A 27,782-nucleotide genomic window follows, 5' to 3' on the forward strand; every position below is an offset into this window, starting at 1 on the left:
AAGCTGCTATCCTGACCATAACCACTCCAAAGTCCAAAGTCATTCCTGAACCTAGTCATCTGTGACCACGCCTGCCCTCATCTTTGAATTACAGTATGATCTCTCCAGCTCTGAACAGCTCCTCACAGGAAATACATCAAGCTCAACCTGACTGAACTGTCTGCAATTTTAGGTTGCTGACAGTGATATTTAAATCCCGCTCTGTTGTCAGGATTTGATGAACATCATACACATCTTAAGTTTTGCTCCTCTGTAAGAGCTCAAAGGTATTTGCGGGCAACTATACACATTTAAAGCTCTTTTGCTCTGTACGAGCTTTTATGAATTACATTATTATTATGTTTTGGTTGTTTCAGACCATTTAATTCATTTCATGTAACCACACTTAACTTACACTGTTCCCTTTTATTTACATGTTTGAAGATGGGGAGGAAATGATTTGACCAGTTGTTGGATTCTATAATTTATTATTACTATTTCAGTTTTTTTTGGTGTGACTTTATGGTATATTTGAAACTTGGTTGGTCATGGTTAGCACATAAAAATCACAGCAGAAAAAAAAGGTCTACTAAAATAATATTAGCTTTTAACTTTGCAAGCTAGCTCGCTCGCTAACATTTAAATGGGCCTTCAATGAGTACATGGAAGTAATAGAATTATGACTAATAAAATACTTAATTGACCTAACATACATTGTTCTGTATGTTATGAGTCAAAGGTTATTTATTACATGAATTCCTGAAGTGAAGACCAAAGGGTAGGTTTGTTATAGCTAATGTTAGCGAGCTAGCACTGGATGTTAGCCATAAAACTCCTATTAAATAAACACAAACCAGAAATCATAGCAGGAACAAGCAGAATACTCAGCATTGAACTTAGACACTTATCAAACCTACCTATCTTCCTTTTGTTACTAGTTCTTCCTGTTGTGTAGGTTTATGTTGACTGCTGTTTATAGCTCAATGTGTTCATCTGTATGGTTACAGTTTAACTTCCATGGTTACAGAATGACAGTGATGACAGTGAGAATGTCTAAGCAATGCTCCAACTGTTCAACTGTGGAGCTCTGCGGTGGATCTCCTTAAGATAAGCAACTCCTAAATGTCTTACTTCACAGTCCAAACAGGCATTCATCTGATAAAAATGCGATCATATTTCATAAGAGAGGTCAAAATATGTGGTCTCTCAGTCTCAGAGATAGTGAGATATTGCATGTGCATCTGCGTCTGCTTGCCCTTTTCCTAGAAACCAGGGCAGGAAATCACACAGTGACAAAATAACAGTCACATAACATCAGCCTGTACACAGGATTGATACGATCTCTCTGCAGAAGGCACCCGAATCCATGACTAATTAACATTTAGACCAGATGCATCTCATGGCGGAAATGACAGGCCAATCAGCCAGCATCCGTTTAGTTCTGCATAATATTGCTCTGTCTGTGTGTGTGTGTGTGTGTGTGTGTGTGTGTGTGTGTGTGTGTGTGTGTGTATGTGTGGGTTGGTTGACTTCCTGCAGGTACAGACTAGTGAGATGAGGAAATGTCATTTATTTAGAAGTGCTGGAGAATATTGTGGATCAACCTATACACTCACCCTTTGCCCATTCACCTTAGCAACGCAGTATCTATGGAGCTTTTGTTATTGTGCAATAACAGAGAAGTATTGTGATGAATTTGACTACCCATCACTGTAATTGCAGCTCTGTGTTATTCTTGGCATTTCAAAAGCTGCATTGGGTGTTTTTTTTTTTTAGATTTCCTGTTGCTAGAAACTGTACATGACTGGTGCAACATTGTGGGAGTTTTTATTATGGTTCAAAAGCAGTTTGAAAATAATAAAAGTACCTGGTGCACCTGGTGTAGAACAAAGTGTGTAATCTTGGTCACAGCTGCTCTATAGCAGTTGTAATGGATCATAAAATAATAAATGGCATCATTAAAGGGTAATATGCACATATTAACCTTGCTGTCCTTTAACCATCCACCTGTGTCCTCTGTTTATTTGTGATTCATCATTATGTTATTGTATTTGGTCTATTTTTGTTGTTGTGATGTTGTTATGTTTGATGGTGCTGTCAGTGTACCTTATGTTTGGTGGGTACCCCTGTGGATGATAGCATCTTTCAGACACATTCTGAACTGTGCCTCTTATTGAGGGCTCAACTTATATGATAAAAAGCCATAACACAACTACCTCGATTTATTCCATATGCATCACATTGCATGGTTTGAAGTAAGCACAGACTAACACTAGACAACAATTAAATCCATGGTCATGACATTTGTTACTGTAAAATGTTCATTGACAGCATTCAACAGCTGCAAAAGCTTGGGAAATAACTTTGATGGTGATTTGTCTCCACCTAGAGGTTCAATCAGATTTACTAGACAGTGGAGTGACTTACTGCTCCACTTTCACTTGTTTTACAGTACTCAGACTACACAAGTGCTTTCACAATTGATTCACATAGAACTAATCCAGTCTGATTTAAATATGTACAACTGTGTCTGGATTAACAGCAAACAATAACAAACAACACTGAGATGTGGGACTTGAGACATGGCTTTAACTGAATAACTTTAGATGACAAACTTTAGATTTGAAAGCAAAAGTTGTGTGTACTTCTTGGCACACATGATAACAAACAAAACATAGACCCAAACACAAAAACATTGCTACAAAGCTACTAGTGGTCAAAAACATCACAACATAACTTTAAATTGCATTAAAATGGATTGAAGGAAATAACGCCTTTAAGTCTATCAAACTACCTACAGTGAAGTTTTGGACTTGCACTTTCACTTTCACTTTCCATGTGCCTTCCTTGTCTGTACATGTCATGATGGTATTTTTTCTTTCATTCTATTTTCTTTACACTAGCAGTAAAAGTTCATCCCTGCTTCAGATTAATTGTCTTTTTGTTTCTAGTTCAGTCCATTTTATACTTCATGTCTGTCTATTGATCCTTATTTATGTATTATAAATATATTAGGTTGTTGTCAGTTTCATGGGTTAATTGATATTATAGATACAGATTTATTTTTAAATTAATCACATATGTTTTCAATTCTTAATTTTTCTTCATTATGTGATCAATAACTTTCCTACATTTTACTGTAGTCACTTGATAAATGTGTCTTATTCTTCTCTTTCGGCACGATTCATTAAGCATTATAAATGTAATTATTGTTAATTAATGAGACCAGGCTCTGATCTCACCTATATATAACACTGGAAGGAAAATCTTCTGTAATAGTTCAATGCAAATAACAATATTGTAAGTTCTGGCCATTGCAACATCCATGCTGCATTTTCTCAATGAAAATAGCTTTTATGACAAGATTGTTCTTTCAATGACAAAATCTGTTCAATTTGATTATGATTGGTACAGTTTTTGGTGCCTTGGCTGCTTAACAACTGGAATACACTCAAATCTGCCAAGTGAAGAAAATCTGCAAAGATGACATCATAATAACCTCTAGTGAATTAGATTTTACTTTAAGTTAGATCAAATTGTACCTCAGGTCCTGTGTTCATACATTGACAACCAGATAAATCATTCTGTCATTTTTCAGTTTAACATCACAAGTAAATTTCCATTTCCCCTCGAAGTTGACCTCAACACATCTGTCCACCAAAGACAGACCACCAGTGTTTTCACTGGGTTCTGAAAATAACTGCTGCAGTGATTTAGCAAGAAGTGTGTAAACTAAAATACACTCAAACATCTGCTGATACAATAACAACCGCTCACTGGGCGAGACGGTAACCATGAGCTCCCTCTTTCTCACCACAGGTCACTTCAGATGAGATATCTCTCATGCTGGACCAAACCTGTGAAACCTGCCTGAATGTTTATGCAGGTCTATATTTTCATATAGAATCTTGATCTTAGCTTACCACAACATGTTAATATGATTTATGGATCAAGCAATGACAATTTAAAATGTCATGGGAAAGGACATGGGGTACGGTACTGTAACCACTGTCTGCCTTCAGAAGTGACCTATATTTGTAATTTCAGGCTCCTTCTCACAAAAAACACACAACTTCACATTTATTACGATAAAGATGGATTTTTTTGCCGTTAAAACTCGATTTCAAAGTATTACTATAGTTGAAAATATGTATATTAAAAAAGAATGTTCAAATTTATTTTATTTGGATAAACCCCTTGAGATGCACTATATCGTTTTCAAGGGGGTTCCAACATATAACACTACATAATAACAGGAGGAGGAGTGACAAGATAGAATTAGTACAACAACAAACAAAACATACAACCAAAAAGTACAATCATTGACAATATATGAATGACCACAGTGTCCAATAACAGACGAACAGTGGATTGTTTCACCGACTAGTACCATAGATGTAAGCAGTAGATCTGAACAATGCCAGCTCCATTGATAACAAGTATAATTCATATGAAAATAAGAAGTCAGTGTCTGCTTAAATGTACAAAATGATGATGTGGATCTGATATAAAGAGATAAATCATTACAATCTGATGGTGCTTTGAACTCGAATGATCTTTTGCCAATTGATTTCTTAGTGTGAGGAACAGAGAAGTAAAGCTAACCTGTTGGTATGAAGTGAATGGTACAAGATATTGTTGTACGTAGGTAGACCAGTTGAAGTAGATGCATTTAAATATAAATTGAAGCCAGTCAGTACGTCTTCTTGCAGATAGTGATGACCACTGAAGTGTATTATACATTGTATATACAAAAGAGCATCCAAGAACAAATCGGCAAAGTCTGTTATATGCTGTGTTAAGTTTAGAAAGATCTGATTTGACTGATAATATTGCATGTATACAATTCTATTTCTTTATTAGGCTTCCATCTTTTGTTTTCAGTGAACAAATCTGAAGACTTTACCATCAGGCAGAGGCAGGCCTGGACTGGCCATTGGGGCCACCGGGAGTTTTCCCGGTGGGCCGTTCAATAATGGGCCGGCAGTGGCTGCCTTTTTTTTTTTTTCTGCGTCTGGCAATGGTAATTCTCACACATCAAATGCATACTGATGCCCAGTGGCTTGTGACTTGTCTGTCTACCTGGCTGGCCCAATGATGGGCTACACAGGCCCAGGAGTCCCACCCATGCACGTTCTAGACCCCCCCCCCCCCCCCCCCCCCCCCCCCCCCCCCCTCATCCAATCAGCTTTAATGATGACCAATTGTTATGACAGGTAGAGAAAAAGACAGAGAGAAATAGCGCAGCACAACACGCACGCAAAATGGAGAAAAAACGAAAAGGTGGTGCCGAAAAATTGCGAGAAAAAAAGAAAAAAGCACTAGCTCAAGATGCCGCGAAGAGTGGTCATATTTTAAATATGTTCGTTGCGCGGGCCGGTGTCGCCTCAGGGTCTTCAGCTGCAGCTGCGGGTCCCTCTCATCAGGAAGAGGAGGAGGGAGAAAGTGAGGCTCCTGCAGCCATGGTGCTAGAGGAGCTTAGTGGGGGTGATGTCAGGTGTGTGCTAGGCTAACACGTTGTGGATAAACAATTAACACCGTTAATTGTAAAAAAAAAAAAAAAAAAAAAAAAACATTACTTGACACAATCGCAAACTCTGCATAGCGTGGAGTGTTAGTGTACAACTACATCTAGTTATCTAAAGTATGGGAACATGATAACCATATTCATATGATTAATTGACGCGTTTATTAACCACTATCTTATACTAGATGTGGTTTGAGCATGTATAAATGCTATTTTCACAATATGTAACCTATAATTACATTCCCCAAATCAGAATTAAAGTGTTTTATGTATCATCATGCACCTTTCTTCTGTACACAGTCCAATTTGGTCAGGATATGTGATACAATAAAAAGTATATACAGTATTATTGAGATATTAAATATATTGCAATATACTGTGATTCCTTGGGATTTTAACTGTAAATTATGTATCAAAATTAAAACTTTAACAATAAGATAAGCTCAAATGTCTGATAATCTATTTTAATTTTTATTGATGGACAATTGTAAAGCAAACATATGCTCATGAAAAGTCATTACAAACTGAGCTATGTGTTAAATACAGTACCAAAAAGTTACAAAAGTAATATGTATAGTCATGTAAAATATTAACAATACTATTACAAAATTACAAGTATTTCCTCTTCTGTCATACTTGTCAGTATGTTGAGCTATAAAAAGTGTTGATTGTTCAGAATCAGAATCATTATACTATTATTTTCCATACTTTAGTCAACTAGCTAAAGTTCTCTTTGCATTCAGACTCATTATTTGCATGTAATCTTGTAAACTTATTCCACACTATTTCTCTACTCTTCATGTCCAGGTTTGACAGCAGCAGTCTCGGTAGATCATCTCCTGTGGAGATGAGCTTACCAGAGACCCCAAGCCCACCTGTAGATTATTTCAGCCGTCCCAACACAGACACCCTTCAGCTGTTTTTAAATCATCACCCTCAACAATCAACAAGGGACCCCAAATTGCAGAGTTTTCCGCTGCGAGGACGGCACCTTTAGAAAGTGGTTGTCATACAGTGAAGAACGCCATGCGTTGTTTTGCTTTGTTTGCATGGCATTTGCAAAGTCCACTGACAAAAGTCAGTTCATTACTGGAATGGCAGATTGGAAGCATTATGGCCAGCGCATAGATGAGCATAATGGCAGTAAGGCACACAAGGATTGTGCTGAAGCCTACATGCTACAGGCTTGCAAAAACTACTACTAAGTATAGTAGTGTTAATAAGGGCTTGTGTGTTTAAATGTACATCAATTGGGCGAGTCGGCATGGTATCTGCGCACGGATTGTAGTGGGCCACTCTGGTCCAGGGTCCAGGGCCGAATTTTTGTCCCAGTCCAGGCCTGGGCAGAGGGGAGAGCTGCCTCAAATCTCAGTGAGTTGATGCTCTGTGGCTCATTCCTTATGAAACTCCTCCATCTGCTGGCGGAAAGCAAGAATGACTGCAGAGAAACTATAAGATTTTTTGTGTGAGTGTTTGCTTTTTTACTTTTAACTACCACCAAAATGACATTATGCAGTTTACACAAATATACACGTTCTTATTTACACTGCTTATATCACTACTTAAAACAACATAATAACGACATTTAAATATTGGATCAATTGTGTTAGGCTACACAAACGTACACATTTACACATTTGTATTTATTTACAAAGTTGAAATTATAAATGATTTTATATAATGTATAGGTTATACATTATCACAGTTCATGTATGAAGTTAAGATCAGATGTTTCCAGACTGTATCCAGAGGCTGTTCCAAATTCCAATGAGTCACTATGAATTAAGAGGAATCTGCATGTTTACAAAGCAAAGATCGTTCATCAGTTAAATGAGTCACTAATAAAAATATACTAAAAAAAAGAATCAACAGTGTGTAATAATATATACAAATATATATATATATATATATTTATATTTAGAAATCAAAATGATTAATAAAAATATAAAACTGAGGCATAAATATTATTGTATGTATGAACTTTGTAATGGATTATGTTATGTATAAGAACATTGGTACTTTTGGGGATATAACCATGCATATATATGGAAATATGTGTATATGTATGTGTATATTTTCACTGTATTATGATATGCACATTATATATATAGCCAAATATTATAAATGTTTTATATTTGTTATGTACCTTGGGATCTATTGAATGACTAATGCAAAAAGGGTCTGTGTTATAAACAATGTTGCTACTGTGTCACTAATATGGATCCCAGGAGACTTCTTCCTAGTGTTACATCTGATAGAGATCCAAATATGAAATAATGATTGCTTCACCCTGATCACTTTATTAAAGTTGAAGTTTCCCTTCATTTAAAAATATATTTTTCTTCATGGTCCTTTAGTTGGATGTTGTTCTCTCTGTATGTGCAAAATTTGTTTTCACATTTATCTGCAGAAAGTGGAAAGTTTCTCTGAAACCTATGAACATGAGTTGTGACATCACAACTAGTTTGGAAGCCAATCATGGTCCAATATTCAACTTATACAAGTGCGATGTGGACACACTTCACAGGAGGGGGCATCTAGTCTCTGTGTGTGTGTGTGTGTGTGTGTGTGTGTGTGTGTGTGTGTGTGTGTGTGTGTGTGTGTGTGTGTGTGTGTGTGTGTGTGTGTGTGTTTGTCTGTGTGTGTGTGTGTGTGTTTGTGTCTTAGATTGCTCCAGTTTAAACAGGCACACAGCAGAGCTGGGGACTCGGACTCGCGACTCTGACTCGAGTTGCACTTAAGTCTCACTAAACTGTGACTTCAGACTCGACTTGGACTCGACCTCAAAAGACTTCAGACTTGACTTCGACTCGAGGCTTGAGACTCGCGAACAACTTTTATTTCATGTTATTATTATTATTCTCATTATTTATCTGTCATTCATCTTTTTGTATGATCTCTGGCTCTGAGCTAGATGTACACACCAACGTCATGCCACGCGCATGCGCCATGTGTGAAGCGCGCATCTTCAGTATCAGACATTGACAATGGCGAATGCGACAAGTTCAGCAGGAGTGCCTCAGATCATTACGTTTGGATACAATGCCTTCACACTCCCGTTTTTCCCTGGTTCTCCCATATTTCGAACCCATCTCCCGCCGCCCTCCCGTCATTTCTCCTGTAATTGACAAGCCCCAAATTTGTTTGTTAATAATAATAAGAAGCGCACAATAGCAAAGGTTTTATTTTGAAAGCTCAGACAGGAAACCACCGCAACTCCGTTATTTAGTGCCACTAACTTAGTGGCTCCGCTACTAATTATTAAAAAACACAACGTTGCGTTAACTATGGTCATTTTATATATATATATTTTATAATATCCCCACACATTCCCTGCTGTGTGTTGTGTTAAGCAGCAGATAAAAGGCAGCTTGGAGAAAAAAATAATGAACATCTGTTTGTACCACAGTGCTAAACTGCAGTGTTTCTGTGATGTTCATGTTTTGTTCATTTTGTTGTATTTTACAACATTGTTAAAATAATTATTTTATGGTTGAAGAAAATACAGTTATGGAATTGAAATAATTCTTAGTGTATGTTTCTTCACATCACATTGCAGTAGATTCTCTATAGTGAACCTACAATTGATACATTTTCATACTGTCCTATATCAAGGTCTAGGTCAAGGTAATAGCCGAAGGTAGATTTGGTTACAGTTTCAGGAGAGGGCATCTCAACATACAAACAGATACATACATACAAACTTCAGTGACAGCAGACAGTTAAAACACCACAAAAACAGACATGGGCAGGTGCTCGCAAGGCTAACTGATCAGGATGAAGGATTGTACAGCTCTAAGGTCAGAATTTGAATTTGATTTAGTGTTGGCGAGAGACTTGAGACTTGACTCGGACTCTTGACCAGAGACTTGGGACTTGACTTGGACTTGACCCTCAAAGACTTGAGACTTGACTTGGACTCTAGCTCAAAGACTTGAGACTTGACTTGGACTTGTAAAAAATGACTTGTGAACAGCTCTGGCACACAGTCATTAGCTTTGGTAAACTGGATTTTACTACAGCTTCCACACATCTGAACACTAGCTTGTGTTGAGCCTGATCTCTCAGAAATACGTGACGGGGGCACGACTTCTTAACACTGAATTTCGTGATGGGGACACGTAATGTGTCAAATTTACGTGTCCCCATCACGGAATCCTATTTCTTGGTGGACACACGGATTCCCCGGTTCAACAACGTCACGTAGTGGGCGGTAATTAATACTGTTTTATCTATAAATCTTTTATTTAATCGTTATTTTTAATAGTCATTTAACTGAATTTATTATAGTGCATTAAATACGATTTTGTTGTCTAAAAAACAGGTTGTGCATGATACAACTGTCATTTTGGTGTAGTGAGGTAGTTATTATATTTATTACCGCTGGACTTTACCTTTACGTTATTACAAAGGGAAATACTGTCCTCTTTTAGCATTTTACCACATTAATAATAATATAATCAATAGTTTTATAGGCTATTAGAATGAACCGGGGAATCCGTGTGTCCACCACGAAAGAGGATTCCCATTGATTTTACATTGGTATTGTTTCCGTGATGGGGACACGTACATTTGACACATTGCGTGTACCCACCATGGAATTCAGTGTTAACAGGGGTCGTGCCCCTGTCACATATTTCTGTGAGATCAGGTTGCTTGTGTTTGAGAGTTTCACTAACACCAAGAGTCCACATGATGGTGCTGTTCTCCATGTAATGTGATGATTATGCGCCAGACAGTTTCAGGAGCATTTTGCTGTCTTTGGTTGCACTAAGCTATTTCTTTGATTTCGCAACTGTGTGCATGTTTGGTCTCTTCCTTGCGTGACTGATGTAGCCTGGGAAGTGAGCTATTTCCTGTCTGATAAAGCCAATTAAAAAAAATAAAAGCATGAACATAAGGAAAGTATTTCTTTCTTTTTTTAATCAGTTCTGATATACAAACCAAAAACAGTCTTTCTCTGTTTTATACAATTGTGAATTACATATATTTAGATTTTAGACTGCCGGTTGGTCAAAACAAGCAATGTGAAGCTACGTTAAGCTATGTGAATTTTTGAAATGGGATTTTTACTATTTCATGATATTTTAAAAACTAAAATAATTAAAAGAAATAAAAAATAATTGGCAAAAATGTATAATGCTGGCCTAATCTATTTAGCTAATCTAATCTAGTCTACATACAAGTGGTGAAAAGTACATTTACTCAAATAATGTACTTAAGTAGAGTTTTGAGGTAGTTGTATAATGGGGAAGTTCCAATGAAAAGCAAAGAAATAATGCCTTTGTATTATTTATTGGAAAATAATCAAAGTATCAATATACAAAAACGGAGTCAGAATATCTGCAAAGAGAGGTGAATGCTCCTAACACAAAGGTTCAAGGACTGATGGAGACATATACACAATGAGCCATTTTTATCCCTTAGGTTTCACTTCAGTTAGCAGACAGTTTGCAGCATCGGGTGCAGCTTGTTCCAGACTTAGCCTAGATAAGAGTTTTGCTTTGTATTTCTACTTCCACTGCCAGTTTGGAAAATGAACACATCATGAAACTTATCACGTTAGGCTTCTGTGTTTGCTCACCCTATAAGGAGTCACAAGACCACAACCTGTGCAGTCCTTAACGTGTTAAGTTTCACGTTATAACGTGATACTGAAACTTAACGCGATATGCTTCCGTGAATCCATCCTCTGATGACTCATTCAAAGTCATATATTGATATTACCCTGTAAATTCTATTATTTCCTCATTTATTCCCAATGTAAATGAGAAATGCTCTTTTTGTAATAATAATGTAGAATCCTTAGAACATGTTTTTGTTCAATGTATATATGCAACTATTTTTTGGACTGACTTTCAAGTGGATCTTAAAACATATCTCAAGAAGGACATATTCTCAAAGAACATGATTTCTTACTCATATTCAACAATCCTCGTTTTTCCAGCAATGAACAATTCGTCATGAATTTGCTCATTATTTTAGTCAAATTCTATTCGACCTTTAAACAAACTGACCTAAACATTCCTTTTCAAACCCTACTAAATCTGTAATAAAAAAATAACCAAAACTATTCATTTATGCAAACATTTCAACTTTTTAAGTGAATAATTAAACCTCTTGTGTGTCTTTATTTGTGTTTTTTAATTTCACTGTTTGTCATTGGGTTATGTTATTCAATGTTCACACAAAAATGACTTTCATTGTTTTGTTTTTGCTTTATTTTGTAATTGTTGTTTTTTAGCTCCTTTGTTTTGCTTGTATTGTTTGTTTATTATTCTTTTTTATGTTGTTTTGTTATGCTATCATATAACATAAATACAATGTTATTGATCAAAAATTTAAATAAAAGTTTGAGAAAAAAAAAAAAAAGAATGATCAGTGCACAGGTCACAACTGTCAACGCCGTAATGACGTAATCCATCCTGGCGCGCGCACAGTCGCACTGAGCGGAAAAAACACAACTGTCGCGCGCCAGCCAAGCACAGAGCTCTTGTGGCAGCCTATTAAAATTCATACTGCTGCCGTCAAGCTGCCTGACTGTTAAACACGACAGTTTGCTAGTTTAGTGTTTAAAATTCAGCCTGGAGGGTCAGAGGAGAGGAGCGAGAGGAACAACACGGATTTACCGACACTCCTGGACTGAAACTTGACAGTCATGGGAGCTGTTGTGGGGGCCTTTTCCTTCGCCGGCTGCGTAAGTTTTAATATTGGGAATATGAACTGTGTCATTTACCTTGTTTCAAACTGATGTAAGATAAAGGTGACGTCATGACGAGTAATAAGCAACAGGTAGTATCTCTACAGCTCAGCATACCGCTCTCCTGTAACGTTAGCAAACTCCATCCATATATCTGCTGCTTCCATCGCTTTTGAGCCAGTATTGAACACAGAGTAACTTAGTGGCTTTATTAGTATAAGCAGCTTTCATTTTTGAATGTTCTCATCCGCCTGACAGCTTGTGTTTTTCAACCAAAGTCAATTTAAATATGTGTCACTTTAAGCGCTCTTTTCTCTTTACCAAGCTTTATCACTGAAACGTTCAGACGTCGAATAACAATAACATAGTCTATAGCTAGTGGAAGAAAGTCGTATTAGCCTAACCTTTTGTTTTGGTTGAAATAGCGTATTGTTGAATAAAATGCGCAGGAGATATTCCGAAATGTGTGTTGACATTTTAAAAAGGCTTTTCACATAGCTTCCTCTAGTCTATATTGTCGGTACTGTACATATGGGCTAATTAAAATCCGAGTCTCAGTAATGTGTTACAGTATAACGTGTTAACCTGCTGAATGTTAGTCGTTAATATTAATATTAACATTAACATGAGGGACTGAAAGCAGAAGTTGAAGCCCACAGTAAAGTAAAAGGTTAACCATAACAGTTGGTCATCTGCTTGCACGTGATTAATTGGATTAACTGTGCTTTGTTGCCTTGTTGTAAGACCGCAACAAGCTTAATACTCACAAACACAACAACAGAATGGACGCAGATAGATGGACGGCAATAGTAGCCTGTGTATTTATGTTTAAAAAGAGAGAGAGAGATATGAACAGCTGATAAATGATTAGAATTAGAACAAATACTAAAAAGACCTCTAGAATAAGGATGAAAGTCTAAAGATGCCAGGTAACGCAATTGTTAAATTAATATTAGAGCTATTTATCTATTCATGTTACCCCTTCACTAATATAAAATGTCAAAAAATGAGTAAATATTCATCACAAGTTATCCAATAATCAAATAACTCAGGTGGTGATTTACAGTGATTTTTGAAAAAGAGAAAAGCACCAAATTCCTTCATTCCTCTGCAAACATTTGGGATGCATATTTGATTATTAGATTAAATGATAAGTAAATTATCAAAATGATCAACAGTTTGACAAATACTGCCGTGCTTTCAAAGCGACTCTGAGGCGCAAGCAAAATGAAGACTGTGCTTCTGTCAATTTTGTTGCTACCACACATTTCCGGGCTGTATTTTGGTTCAGGTCAGGACAGAGCGAGACCCGGTTGGTTGGTGGGTTGGTTGGTTGGTGGGTTGGTTGGTTGGTCATGTGCTGGTTGTGTGTCATTTGACACACATTACCATGGCCTAGTCTGTGGCTGTGCTAAGCCGACCTTGTCTGGCCTGGGTATTAACTCGTTGACAATCTTCCGGGTCTCCGTATCTCTTGACTCCTCTCAGTGGTTAGAGCACTTAAAGCACTAACAGTGGTTGTGTATGTAGGTCATAGAGCTCTGCCTGTTTTTAATGAAGTGAAAGTTACTTAATGTAAGCCACTAATAGCCTCCCTCGTATATATACCCTTCGCTTTTACTTTTAATTCACGTTTTCTGTAGTTTAAATGCCTGCCTCTCAATCTGAATCAGTAGTTGTTGCAAAAACGGAATTTCTTTTCACCTGTGTCGTTGTTTTACACAATTCCAATAAAGAGTCAGAGAACACAGTCACACTGGTGCAAGCAGCTTTATTACAGGAGCCAATGAGAGCAAAGGATATACAAGCCTCAGACAGCCTTTAAAGGACATGTAATGTAATATTGTTCTTATTATCCACAAATCCCCTTTATAAGACCAAAAGTTCCTTTATTATCATGAACATACACTGTAGTTTATTTTGACTCAATGCTACACACACACACACACACACACACACACACACACACACACACACACACACACACACACTTGAACACACATCATCCTGCTGCTGGAAATACTAACCAGAGCACTTGTTATTAATTCACAGCTAGAAATAGTCCCTAAAAAATGCACTATTTTCTGCTGTTGGCTAAAAGCAGAGTTGACCAGAGTGTTTACATGCTGTGGGTGAGAGCCACATACAGCATCAGAAACCACAAAGTGACACACTAACACATTGTTGGATTTGTTTATAATTATAAAAATATAAAATCATAAATCTAGAAAGCTGTAAACTTTTAAGATTCATATTTATGTTCCAAAATGACTGTCTGAATAAATCTGCTGAGAAGTGAAGCTTACAGTTAAATAATTATGTTACACCATGATTACACATCTTGTTCTATAGCAGTAATGAAATGACCATATCTGTCCATTACTGAGTCACTCATTCACTGACTGACTGGTGACATACAAGTACTATACAATTAAATAAACTTACATAAAACCACACATCTTAAAAATACTGCTATGACTGTTTAATGGTAACCAGATGGTGTACAAATTAAAAGCCCTCCAGTGTTTCACAGTTATTCAGCCATACAGGTTATGAGCTAGTCTTGTTTTTCACTAAACTGAGCTCATGTTTACTTGTTTCGCTAGTTTTCTGTAAATGCATGTTGCTGCTTGTACATATGCGTTTGCAGGGTGTGCCATGACACCTCAGTATATGACTGATTTTAGACATCCTACTTCCTGTAAACTCTGGAGGTCTGTACTGGTTGCCAACTGAAACGGCGGTTTCATTTCAGCAGCAGAAATAATTCAAAATGATTTATGATACATAATGAATGTAAATGTTCCACACACATGCATGCCAGTGTAATTAGATGATACAGTTGTTACACTGACACTACAAATAACCATGACTCTAAACAGTATCTCCATATCTATTGGGGTTTTTTTAAATCATTATTATTATTATTATTATTATTATTACTATCATTATTGACAGATAATGAACATATTACCACACATAAATCAACACCCAAAACCTAGATTAAACATACACACACACATACAAATACACACACAAATTCAATGTCTGTCTCTGATTTATTCAACACAGTCTCCTCCATAGCTTCATAATCGGAGGATTTTTAGAGGATTTAGTGCCACTGTTGGGAACTATAGCAAATGATTTATCTTTGCTTTGGTTGAGACAGATTATTATTTGTCCTTATCTGTTCATCAGTCAGCTATTCTTTGTTATAAAATAGCTGATTTTCCACATTTGAGCAGCTGAAATCAGTGAATTTTGGCATTTTTTGCTTATAAAATGATATAAACATATTGCTTTCACATTAAGTCTATATTGCCAGAATATAAATGCTGTTTCTATTTCATTATTGTTGTTTTTAAGTGTTTCTATCATTTATTTACTGTAACCCAGCTGACTGAAATAAAATATGGGAGATAAGTTCTTTATATTAGGGTACTAATATGAGTACTTTTAAAATTAAAATAAATATTATTTAAAAATAGTTTCATACACTTTTCATAGTGTATTTCTGTCAGTTTACACTGCTGTAAAGACTGGCTGAGGATTTATTGCAAGTGAAAGAGAAAACTGGCAGAACATGCAGTCCTCAGTGAGTACACATCCTCCTACCATCCACAGTCCTCTGAACGCTTCATTCTCTAATCATGACTCCTACAGCTGACATGCAAGGTCAGTCTTAACTGAGAGATTCTTTTTTCTGTGAGAATCTCACAGCTCCCAAAAAAATGATCTGTGTACTCCATAGTCAAGGTCTGCAAACTAACAATGGACTGCTGCTAGATACGTTCAGGAGTTTAAGAGGGGCTAAATAGATTAATTCAAGCCTTTAGTTCAGCCCAAGGCCAGTGATCAGGTTAGTGATTGTCAGATGACTTTCAAATGATGCTTTGACAGTGTCATTTCTCTTGTGTCTAATCACATGTACGAGAAGCCAGCCTCCTGCTATCAAAAAATACATGTTTTGTATGCTCTGATTATATCTCTCTCACTGTTCTTCACAGCTTTAATACAGTATGACATTGGTTCATTGTAGAATTCCTCATATTGCCAAAAAAGAACAGCACCAAAACAGGCGTTTACATCTCTGAGGCTCTAAATCGTGATGACTCAAAACACCTCAAAGCATAGTAGAAATACGATGCTATTCCTCTTTCTGCCCCTGTCCTTTCAGATGCTGAATGTCTGGCTTTGTGTGTGTGTGTGTGTGTGTGTGTGTAGGTGCCATGCCTGTGCAGCAGTGCTACATGTCTGGCGTGCAGCTGCTGTCCAATCAGCCGGAACTCCACAGTGACAAGAATCATCTACGCCTTCATCTTGCTGCTGGGGACCATTGTTGCCTGCATCATGCTGTCTCCCGGTGTGGACCAGCAGCTCAAAAGGGTATGACAGCAAATGTAACAGTTTTATTCACCCTGGACCAAGCACTCAGAATAAAGAAGTCACATAGTGTCATGAATGACACTGACGCACAGATGTTAAAGTAGCTAATGTTTTCATTTATTGTTCTCACTTAAAAACCAGTGGAAATAAATGACCCAGGGAGAGATGTTGTGGAGATTTCCTTAATCAATGGTGAGAGAGAAAATCATTAGTCCAGTTAATGAATTTAAATCACAAACACAAGGTATTGTACAGAGAACTAACTGTCTAACTAACAGAACCAAAGTTATAATATCTGTCCGGCTCATCCCACCCTGCTCTGAGAATCAGCCCATTACTTCTAAGACATAACAAGACATCACAGGTGGTGTCTTATCAGTGCCTGAGTGGGAACCCAGTCAGCAGCACTTTAACACACTATGGGCCTGATTTACTAAATGTTTGCGTGTGTAGAAACGTGTGCAAACTTGACATCACCCGCAAAAAATGTGCAAGCTGATCTACTAACGCAGCGCACTGAGGTTTGCTTCTTTCAACTGTGCAGGATAGTACACACTGTCCATTTAGTACGTTTACCATAATGAATATGTAATATAATTGGTGTAAACAATGTATCTCTCATAGGGCCTGACTTACTAAGATCCCAAATAGTGTGTACTAAATTGCGTGCACGGTGCAATAGATTGTGCGTTTCGTTTGTCTGCGCTTTGCGGGTGATCTACTAAGAATAACTGTGTAAATGAAAACAGGTGCAACAGGGTGGAGACAGCAGTATTTAAATGAGGGTTTTGTGTCTTTATGGAGAGTTTGGACGAGCAGAAAGCTGCAAGCACAAAATGAAATGTGATAATGTTAACTAATATATTGAGTTATAACAAAAACTAATATTACCAGAAAAACCCACATATGGAGAGTATTAGTGACTAAGTCAATGCTGTTAGTAAAACCAAAAATATTCCACTCCAAAAATATTAACACAGGTGGAAAAACTCCGTCCTGTGTGTATTCTGTCATTGTGCCTCCGTCTCCTCGTCTCCTCGTCTCCTCGTCTCCTCCTCTCTACAGTGACAGAAGTCATCTGAGCGCAGTGCAGCTGGTTAATACCTGCCCTTCAAAGGTATTATTTATAGACGCAGTTAGCATCAGAAATAATACCTTCAGGTTTGGTAAATCACAATGCGTGTGCTAAATAACATATTTACATTTTCTCCTCCCTGTATTTTGCACAGTTGTAAGACGCAAACCTCAGTGCGCTGCGTTAGTAGATCAGCTTGCACATTTTTTGCAGGTGATGTCAAGTTTGAACACGTTTCAGGCCCTATATGTGATGGAGGGTCAGAAACAGGTCAGGGAGTAAAACTTCTGCTTGTCTACTGATTAAGGGAACTGAGGAACCGTTATGATGCTATCTATGGAATATGTCTGCCAGTTATGGGAGGGGGCTGAGACAGTCCAAGTAAAGAACAGTATAAAACCAATCTGATAACGCTCCACGAGGAGCCTTTTCTTAACTTTGATATTTTGAATCCAGTCTCCTTTATTAAAGGTAAATCATTAATTTCATATAACACAATCTTTCAGATATTGATTCTTTAAGTCAATGTTTCAACCTCAAAATATAGCATTATGTTTTGTTTTTCTCTTACTGCAATTTTTTTAAGAATATTGTAAAATGATGTAGATTTGGTTATATGTTTCACACACATTTCTTATGTTTACATTTCACATCTATGGGTTACAATACAGCAAACTCAATCAGTTAGTGTACTTTAAATCAGCAGGTGTGGAGTAAACATACTTCATCCTTAACCCTTCATCTTAATCTCTAGTATAGCCATTATTAAATGTACTTATCATCATGAGTTTAATTTATACGCCACAGTTCACTTATGTATTATTTACTTGATTTGGTGACTGGATTTACCATTTGTAAAACAGAAAACTGTGAAAAATACACATTACAAGTTCACAACAGCCTTGTTTTACCCAACAAACTGTCCAAAAGTGAAAGATATTCATTGTGGTGTCATAGAGGACTAAGACAAACTGAAAATAGTGGTTTGAGAAGCTACTGTTTCTATCAATATGTTTTATGCTTTCATGTTGTGTGATGGAAGAAATTGCTTGTTTCCTCGTAAAGTCACAGCTGTTTTCTGACACGATTTACTTTGGCTTCATTCAGTTCTGTATCATTGCTACTGAAACCTAAGTGTGCCCACATGACCAATTCTGCTTCATTACCAGTTACTTTTGATTGGATGTGACTTGTTTTGACACACCTGACTTAAATTGGGTCAGTTAGCGATTCATAATGTTGGCCTGATAGATGCTTTATAAAGCGTAAATGTGACTTCCTGTGGTGTTTCTGTAGATCCCAGGCTTCTGTGAAAATGGAGCAGGCCCTTCTATTCCCGAAATTCAGGCTGATGTCAACTGTGAAATGTTTGTGGGCTACAAGGCAGTGTACCGCGTCTGCTTCGGCATGAGTATGTGGTTCCTGGGCTTTGCCATTCTTATGCTTAACATCAAGAACAGCAAAGACCCCCGTGCTGCTATCCACAACGGGTAGGTACCACCAGCAACACACACTGAATATTACCAACATAGATAGATGTGCCACCACTGAGTCCTGTTTACTGTGTCTTTCTAACCTTCAGTCATCTGGGGCAGCTTTAGTCTGCTCTTACTTTTGAAAACTACCAGACTGGAGTTTCAAGTACAGAGACAAAAAGCATGCATACATCAAGTGCATTTAAAGCAGCTTTTTGATGTCAATAAGCTGAAACAGAGTCCTGACCTCACACAGTCAGTCCTCAGTGAAACAAGAAGAACTCCACCTTCACTCTGTAACACTAGGTCAGAGTTGTTATGATAAGTTATACAATATGTTGTTCAGCAGGTGGCCTTTGTCCTGCATTTACCTTTGAAGTCTTCAGATTCATAACTACAGTTGCAACATTCATTTTCATTATCAATGTACAGTACATTACTAGTATATTGAGTCTGTTTTTCATTATTTATGTAGTTTCATCTACTTTATAAAGTTAAACAATATAACAATACATGCATCACATTACCAGAGCTCAAAATGATGTTCTTTCATTTCTCACTTGTTGACCTGCAGCCACAAAGGTATTTACATTGTGATAGTGGAAAACTGACATACAAGTAAACAGATAAGATACACATATAAAGCAGATAATAGAAATGAAACATGTGACAGTGGAGGTCAAGAAGCCACAGGTTTATATAATGGACTCCTCCTCCCCCGAAACAAGGAAAAAAAGTAATAAACGGAACATGATTTAGCAAAATACAAAGAAAATAAATGACATTAAGAAACACATAAAATGAACAGAAGAGTTCAGCAATCAGCAGACAATAAATATATCAAAGGAAAATAAACACTTACTGTATATTATATAATAAAAATTAAAAAAATAAAGAATTAAAAGTCATCAAGAATGCATTCTTTTGTGCATCCTGGCAAACCCAGTGAACTTAAAGGTCTATATGAAGAAACACTCTCAACTATCCTTCTTTGTAAGTTCAGTGCGATGCACAGGTGCTACAACCTCCAAGCTGATACATGATATTATTATACATTATATACAATATTGACATTATATTTTTAGCATACTTCACTGTTGTTTACCTCCTGACTAAATGTCCCATTTAATTCCAAAGAACACGCGTCTTCTTAGCCATCCGTCACATCTTGCAAAGCTGCACCAGAATGCAAATATCAGACTGTGAAGCATCATTTCAGTGCATGTGATCTGTAGAGCAGCGAGAGACAAGCCCGGACACAAACAGTGTTTTATATCAACTTTGAACAGGAAAACCTACAACTGCAGCTTCTATGTATAGTTTACATCCTTCCTCTGCTATTAAAGGAGCAGCTGTCATAGTTTGTCCTACTTTAAATCTTGCAGTGAGATTCTGTTGTTTTTTGCCTTATGACAGTCAAATGATCATCTAAATGTTACACTTAAAAGAAATGTTTTGGACATTGTTTGACTTTTAGGGTCTCTGATTAAATGTGTTCTTTTTACAACACAATCAAAAATAGAAAATATGTTAGAATTGTGTGATTGAAGCAGTTTTTATGATATGTTTGTTTATGGGTTTGCTTTCTGTATAATCATTCAGTGACTATTTGTTTCCAGATTTTGGTTCTTCAAGTTTGCTGCTTTGGTGGCAGTTATGGTCGGTGCCTTTTACATTCCAGATGGGCATTTCACCTACAGTAAGAACTCACATCATCATATCCAGTATATATATATGTGTATCCAGAGTTTTGATATAATATATAGTATGAAAGTGAGATGAGACATTGAATGACTTGTGTGCCTCTGTTGTCACAGCGTGGTTTATTGTGGGCTGCGCTGGAGCATTCTGTTTCATTCTGATCCAGCTGGTGCTGCTGGTGGACTTTGCTCACTCCTGGAACGAGTCGTGGGTGGAAAAGATGGAGAACAGGAACTCAAAAGGCTGGTATGCAGGTCAGTGAGTCAAGCTGTGCCCCTGTTACATGCTGTATACAACTTCTTACTGTGTACTGTGCTCACACTTTCAAATGACAACATGCTGACAAATGACTAAAATAGCTCAATTTTTGAATGTAGTTTGGATGGATGGAGCTACAGTACTGTTTCATGATTGAAAAAAGAAGAAGAGCTGAAATAAGAGAACATATAGATCATATAAACACGTAGACGTTTATGTAAATATAGATTTCTTGTTTGCCTATCAATAATATTTATGTGTAATTTTCTCCCATGTTTACCTTCTCCACATTCTGCTTTCAGCTTTGCTGGCAGTCACAATCCTCAACTACATCTTGTCATTTATTGCCATTGTGCTGTTCTTCGTCTTCTACACCAAGCCTGACCAATGCTTCATTAACAAGTTCTTCATCAGCTTCAACATGCTGGTATGCGCGGTGGCCTCGGTGGTCTCTGTGCTGCCTAAAGTACAGGTACAGTGCTGCAGTGTCAAACATTCAGTCAGGGATAAGCAGTCATTTCATGATGATGAATCAAATGACTGCATGGATGCATTATAGGAAACACATGTAAACTACTTTTATTTATTTATCTATCAACACTGTGCAGTATAACAAAAATGAGTTCAATTTACACCTCTCTTATTTTGATTTGTATTACTAACATTACTGTTTTATGTGTGCTTCACCTGTGTGTTTGACTTACAGGCATCTTAGTTTTGTTTTTATGTAATCATTTGAAATCTCAAAATATACTGGAGTCCTCTTCTCAGTGCTACATTGTTGTAATATTATCTTTTCAAAAGACATTTCTTCACTTCTAACCTTCACTTATGAGCTCACACTCACTCTCATTTAATATAGAGTATTTAATATTTAATAGAATGTTTGAAAAGGAAAATAAACTATATATGGACATTGTTGGTTATGGCTCAAGTCATCATACGGTCGCCCATAAAGTTGGAATAATTTTGTTTTCAGACACATTCCTCTTTTTATTTTCTATGTATACACATCAGTAATCACCTTTGACCAGGTGCAATGAGATTGATCAATACAATTTTGAGAATATATACACTTTATCTATCAAGAATAAATCACATTGTCACAATCATTTCATGAGAAGAGGTAAAATATATTTCATTCCAACTTTATGGGCGACCGTGTAGTAAAGTTGTTATATTTGAGAGGATTCGATCAAAAAGTAAACAATAAATGAAACATAATAATGATCTATATGTATGTAGGCCAGAATTGAGATAACATCCCAAAAGAAAATATTGTTGCTGTGCTTACAACAGTCTTTGTCTTTGTATTGCAGATATAAAGTAGCTGTCATTTAGGGATAATAGAATTCTGATATAAATAAGGAGAGAATAGCAAAAGTGTGTTGTGAGATATTCAGTTGAATTGAAATTGGACTTGCACTGACACAAGAGGAGGGCTGTTTCTTAGGAGTAGAAATTATAATATGTAATAACCTTTACTCCAGGTCCACTCACTGGCTTTTTCACTACCTTCAGCCACATCTCACAATCTTCATCTGTGGAGTTTGTGCAGTGGTCATAGAGTATTTCTATTTCCAAAATCATTAAATATAGTTCCTCATGCTTCTTTTTGAGATAATACATAAACATGATACTAGTTATACATACATGCACACGTGTAGAAAGTTATTATGATTTTATAGATGTATGTCTGTGTGTCTCAGGAGTCTCAGCCACGTTCAGGTCTTCTACAGTCCTCCTTCCTTACCCTTTACACCATGTTTCTGACCTGGTCTGCCATGACTAACGAGCCTGGTGAGAATGTTTACTGCTTGCTTGAAATATTCCAGTAATAATTACGATAGTTCTGCAGTGATGGGCTGCTGAAATAACAGGCAGATTTTAGCCTCAGACAAGACACAGAAAGATGTCTGTAGTATGTGTTCTGTGTAATTTCTCAGTTTAAAGAAACTGCAGCTTTTTTATGTTTTTATGTTATTTGATAGTGATTTATAGCTTTAGCTAGTTATGCTTTTGGTCATTCTCTTCAATATGCATGGTGCATGTTATACTTCCGGCAGCATGACATACTGTAGTTAATTGATTTCTCTACATACAAAGCATTACTACTGATTTGTAATGGTTTATGTGTAAATTTCATGTTAGTTTCATGGATTTCATGTCCTGTGCTTGCAATCATTTTTCCCAAGCACAACTATGAAAGCATGTGAAAGTCAGAAACATGCACGCATATGAGATCTTGTATTTTCTATGAGGGTGAATCTCTGTGGATTGAAAATATTTGCTTCTTTATTTTTCCTCCAGACCGAGCATGTAACCCCAGCCTGCTGAGTATCTTCCAGCAGATCGCTGCCCCCACTCTGGTCCCTATGGAGATGGAGAACCAGACAGCTGTGGTGATTTTAGGAACAGAAGAACCCATCCTGACGGCACCGTACCTGCAGTGGTGGGACGCTCAGAGCATCGTGGGGCTTGCTTTATTTGTCCTGTGTATCATTTACTCCAGGTAGGATTATTATCACTGGGTAAGATATGAAACATTAGTATTCATATTCAGAACTTCCTGTCAGCATAAAGTAATTTCCAGGAAGTGGTCCTGGTTCAGTTGTGGTTTTGCAGTGTGCAGGCATTGATAGGTGGAATGAGAGGATTGTTAACTGATTATTGATGGGCCTCACAACGCTAACAGCCTGTGTGTTTGGTTCAGATTCTCACTGAGCAAAGAAATAGAAAAATATGAGCACAGTCCTTTCAGTTCAGCTCATGTAATGGTTATAGGACCTTCACTTCACAGCTCCACTCAGCATTATCCCTGGAGGCTCCATTACAATCACATGCAAGGCAAAAATAGGAAAATATTCACAAGCTGAAGCTAAACACATGATCTTCATCTGTCAACTGTTGTTTCCAAGTTCAAGAATGAACTGTGAAAATCAGCTTTTAAGCCAACAACATGGACATTTAAAACAAAAAGTTTAATTTGGACATCTACGAATCGATTGAACTGGATCATCCACTGACAAAGATCAAAAGTTCCAGAACAACAGCTAAACAGACTTGAGGGTGGATTTTTTTTTGTCAGCTACACCAATACAGTTCAGTTTATTAGAAGTAAAACAACTGTACTTCAGCATACTTGCTACCTCCTGTAGGTATGTGAAAGTGAAAACATAAGCGTCCAATCACAGCAAAGAATGTGATTAGTATATTTCAGTAGAAGTGTAGATGCTTTTTCTGTTTGGTCAGTCTGTTTGTTTCCTCACATGTTCTTATTTCTTGTATTAAAAAAAACAGTAAGTTGTCTTTTTTTTTTTAAATTGGACACACAGCATCCATCTATCTCTGCTTTGCCCTCAGTATCCGTTCATCCAGCACCAGCCAGGTGAACAAGCTCACCATGGCCTCCAAAGACTCAGCCATCCTGGATGAGAGCAGCAGCAGCCCCGACCTATCAGAGGAGGTGTCTGGACCCAGGCGGGTGCTGGACAATGAGCAGGACATTGTCCAGTACAGCTACTCCTTCTTCCACTTCATGCTCTTCCTGGCATCACTCTACATCATGATGACCCTCACTAACTGGTACAGGTCAGTACTATCCCCCACCTCAATACTCAGTTCAAACTAACAAAGTAAACAGCACAGCACTGCAACAGAAAATGTACTATTGTTTCAGTATTGCACTACATAGCATCCATATTACATGCTGCTGCCACTAACAACACAAACAGCACTGCTCTGTTGTTTTTCATGCTTTCAATTCATTTACAACTATTGCCACAGCAAATGTTTTAAGAAGAATAAAATATAAGATTACACTTTTGACACAAGCTCAAGGTGAACATTAAAGCTGCTGTTCTATGTTTTGCTTACTCTCAAAAAGTCCCATGAAAAGACCAAAACCAGTAATGTGTTAGACCATCTCTCAATATTTTCTGAACTCTCAAAATGTAAATGACATCTACTGCAGCTTTTGGCAAACATCACTCAAACAGAAGGAAATTATGTATTTGTTAGGGACTATTTTTAGCAGCGGATTAATCCACATTTGGTGCTTTAGTGACACAGGACTGTGTGTGTGTGTGTGTGTGTGTGTGTGTGTGTGTGTGTGTGTGTGTGTGTGTGTGTGTGTGTGTGTGTGTGTGTGTGTGTGTGTGTGTGTGTGTGTGTGTGTGTGTGTGTGTGAGATGAAGGAACATGTCACCCAGTGCAGAGGTGTGGCTCATTGATGTGTGTTAATAGTTTCTGAACAACAACATGTTGGATACACACACAATACTTGTTAGTAGGACACATTAATTATTGGTTTTGGACGTGTCATGGGTTGACAGCCTTTTTCTTAAAATATTGGGCAACAACACATAAAGGAAAATTCTGGTATTATTCATACATAAATCAAAACAACATATCAAGACAAGCAATTAATTTTTTCATTTGTCTATAATTCACGGGAAGTGAGTAAGATCATTATAGTCATAGATATATAACAGAGCAAAGTATCCCTACTGTCCCTTCCATCAACCATCAACAATCAACAATTTTACATAAATGATTCAAACACTTGTCTCTGAGTACAGCTGAAAGTAAACTTAGAAAAGTAGCCGACTAGATTAGCTATTGCTGCTAACTGCTAAGGGATCTATTAACAGAGCAATCATCCAGCTGAATGGCCACAATTATGAGAACGACCCACACAGGCTGAAACATACCTGTATTTCCCTTTAATGATTTGTCTTGTTGAACATACACAGTCAAGTGTACCAAGAGAAAAGAAGGGCAAATGATGACTCTGTTTTAAACATTCATTAGAATTCACAGACCAACTTCATGGTTCAGCTTTGACCTACCTGCTGTGGTTGTGTGAGCTAGTTTTTCAGTGCAGTGATGGATCACAGTGTTACCAACATTATCAATGTGTTTACATCATTTTAGCTAAAAAGAGGGTTGTTTACAACAAGCATGACATACTGGACATTTGCCCTTTAGGACTGTTTTAACAATGTTACAATGCACCCTCACATCTAACCTCTAGACCCAGGTAAAGTTTAAGCCCTCTAGGGAGATCCACCTCTGGTACCACATTCCATTCTGTTTTCTCCATCTTTTAAATATGATGAGTAAGTGAAGAATGATGACTGAAAGACCTGTTGTTGTGTTTTCCTCTTGGCAGTCCTGATGCAGACTACACCATAACCAGCAAGTGGCCTACAGTGTGGGTGAAGATCACCTCCAGCTGGGTGTGTTTGGCCCTGTACATCTGGACCCTGCTGGCCCCCATGATCCTCACCAACCGAGACTTCAGCTGATCAGCATCCACTCTGTCTCTGACTCTACTTTGTCCTCCACAAATCCTCTCTTTTTTCTTTTCTTTTCTTTTTTGTACCTACACTCCAGCCATACTGCTACATCTTACTGTCATATTTAAAGTTTTTTTTATACATTTAGCTCAGATTTCATTTCATTATTTTTGTTTTTTAATGATTCAGAGGTGCCATAACAGCTGCTTCATATGAAGGTATTTACTGTCGTGATTGTATATGTAGAATCACAGGTCAGGTCTCTAAATGCTTCACTCATAGAGACTGAGGACAATCTCCCAAATGTCATTATTAAAACAATTAAAGTTAAAGCAAAACCTGTATTGCAGAACCAATCCAAAGTCTTTAGGGCGGTCCTTTATTCTTGGGGTGGTGACATGAATTTCACTAAAGAGGAGAATGTGTCCTTTATTAAATGTCTCGGCACTATTAAGCAGCTACTGTGCATTTAAACATCCCCAGACTTCAGTAAGTGGAGATCTCTGACTATCTGGCATCACAAAACTGTTTTATAGCAGTCACAGCAGCTGCTTGTCCACCCAAACACAATCACACATTTTCTATTGAAGCACAAAAACACACCAAGACCAAAAGTATTCCATTTTGAGTGAATAAAGCACAAGGTTCAAAATAAAACAGTCTTACATTTTCAGATGATGTGCTTGTTGTTGTTCAGATTAAATCAAGCAATTCCTTCTTTATTCTTTGTATTATATAAATAAATATATAAATGTTTTAGAAATGTCAGTATTACAATCACCCCCATTACAGCACTGAGGGCTGGTTTGTGACCTGCATACAGTAGTGAGCTGATATAGTACACTGCTATTTATGCCTTTTAATGCCTTATATGTCTGTAAAAATATATATGAATATATTGAGAGAAATATGACATACACAACTGCTCATAAATATGATACATTACTGCAATATGACTTAAAGACTATTTAACTTTCTGCCAAATATTCACAGACCAAGATATTCAATGTAAAGGTGTCTTTAAGATGTTATGGTTTCAGGTTGTAAAATTGAATTCACAGAAGTGACATGAATACACAGATACAATCCAAATATTTGTTTAAAGCTGAAATGTTTAAAGGTGATTATTTTATTTTCTGTGCGTCAGCGTGACTCCAAATAGTAGCTTAAATATTTATCATGATTTTACTTGTAAAGAATGTCTTTTTTAATCCTGAATACAGTTGTGTTTTGTAAAAAAAAATGTCAGTGTTATTTGAATGACCAAATGTGTTTAAGTGTATGAATCAAACCAAACCAACACTGACCAAATGCCTTTACTGTAGTTATTATGTGGCATATTGTGAGTGTGTGACTGTAAGCAGACTGTAGTGCTTCTACA

At 37.1% G+C, this 27,782-nt stretch overlaps 1 protein-coding gene across 1 annotated transcript; it reads left to right on the forward strand.

Annotated features, from left to right (window-relative positions):
• Positions 1 to 11,967: 11,967 nt before the first annotated feature.
• On the forward strand, positions 11,968 to 26,748 carry si:ch73-267c23.10 (serine incorporator 1). The gene is made up of 10 exons (XM_062415670.1): positions 11,968 to 12,203; positions 16,431 to 16,592; positions 18,964 to 19,157; positions 20,762 to 20,841; positions 20,960 to 21,097; positions 21,404 to 21,573; positions 22,811 to 22,901; positions 23,412 to 23,613; positions 24,465 to 24,692; positions 26,275 to 26,748. The coding sequence occupies exons 1-10, from the start codon at positions 12,165 to 12,167 to the stop codon at positions 26,408 to 26,410; spliced, it is 1,440 nt and encodes a 479-aa protein (XP_062271654.1). The 5' UTR covers positions 11,968 to 12,164; the 3' UTR covers positions 26,411 to 26,748.
• Positions 26,749 to 27,782: the final 1,034 nt, after the last annotated feature.

This window comes from Scomber scombrus, chromosome 3, assembly GCF_963691925.1.
Source record: "Scomber scombrus chromosome 3, fScoSco1.1, whole genome shotgun sequence".
Lineage (NCBI taxonomy): Eukaryota > Metazoa > Chordata > Actinopteri > Scombriformes > Scombridae > Scomber > Scomber scombrus.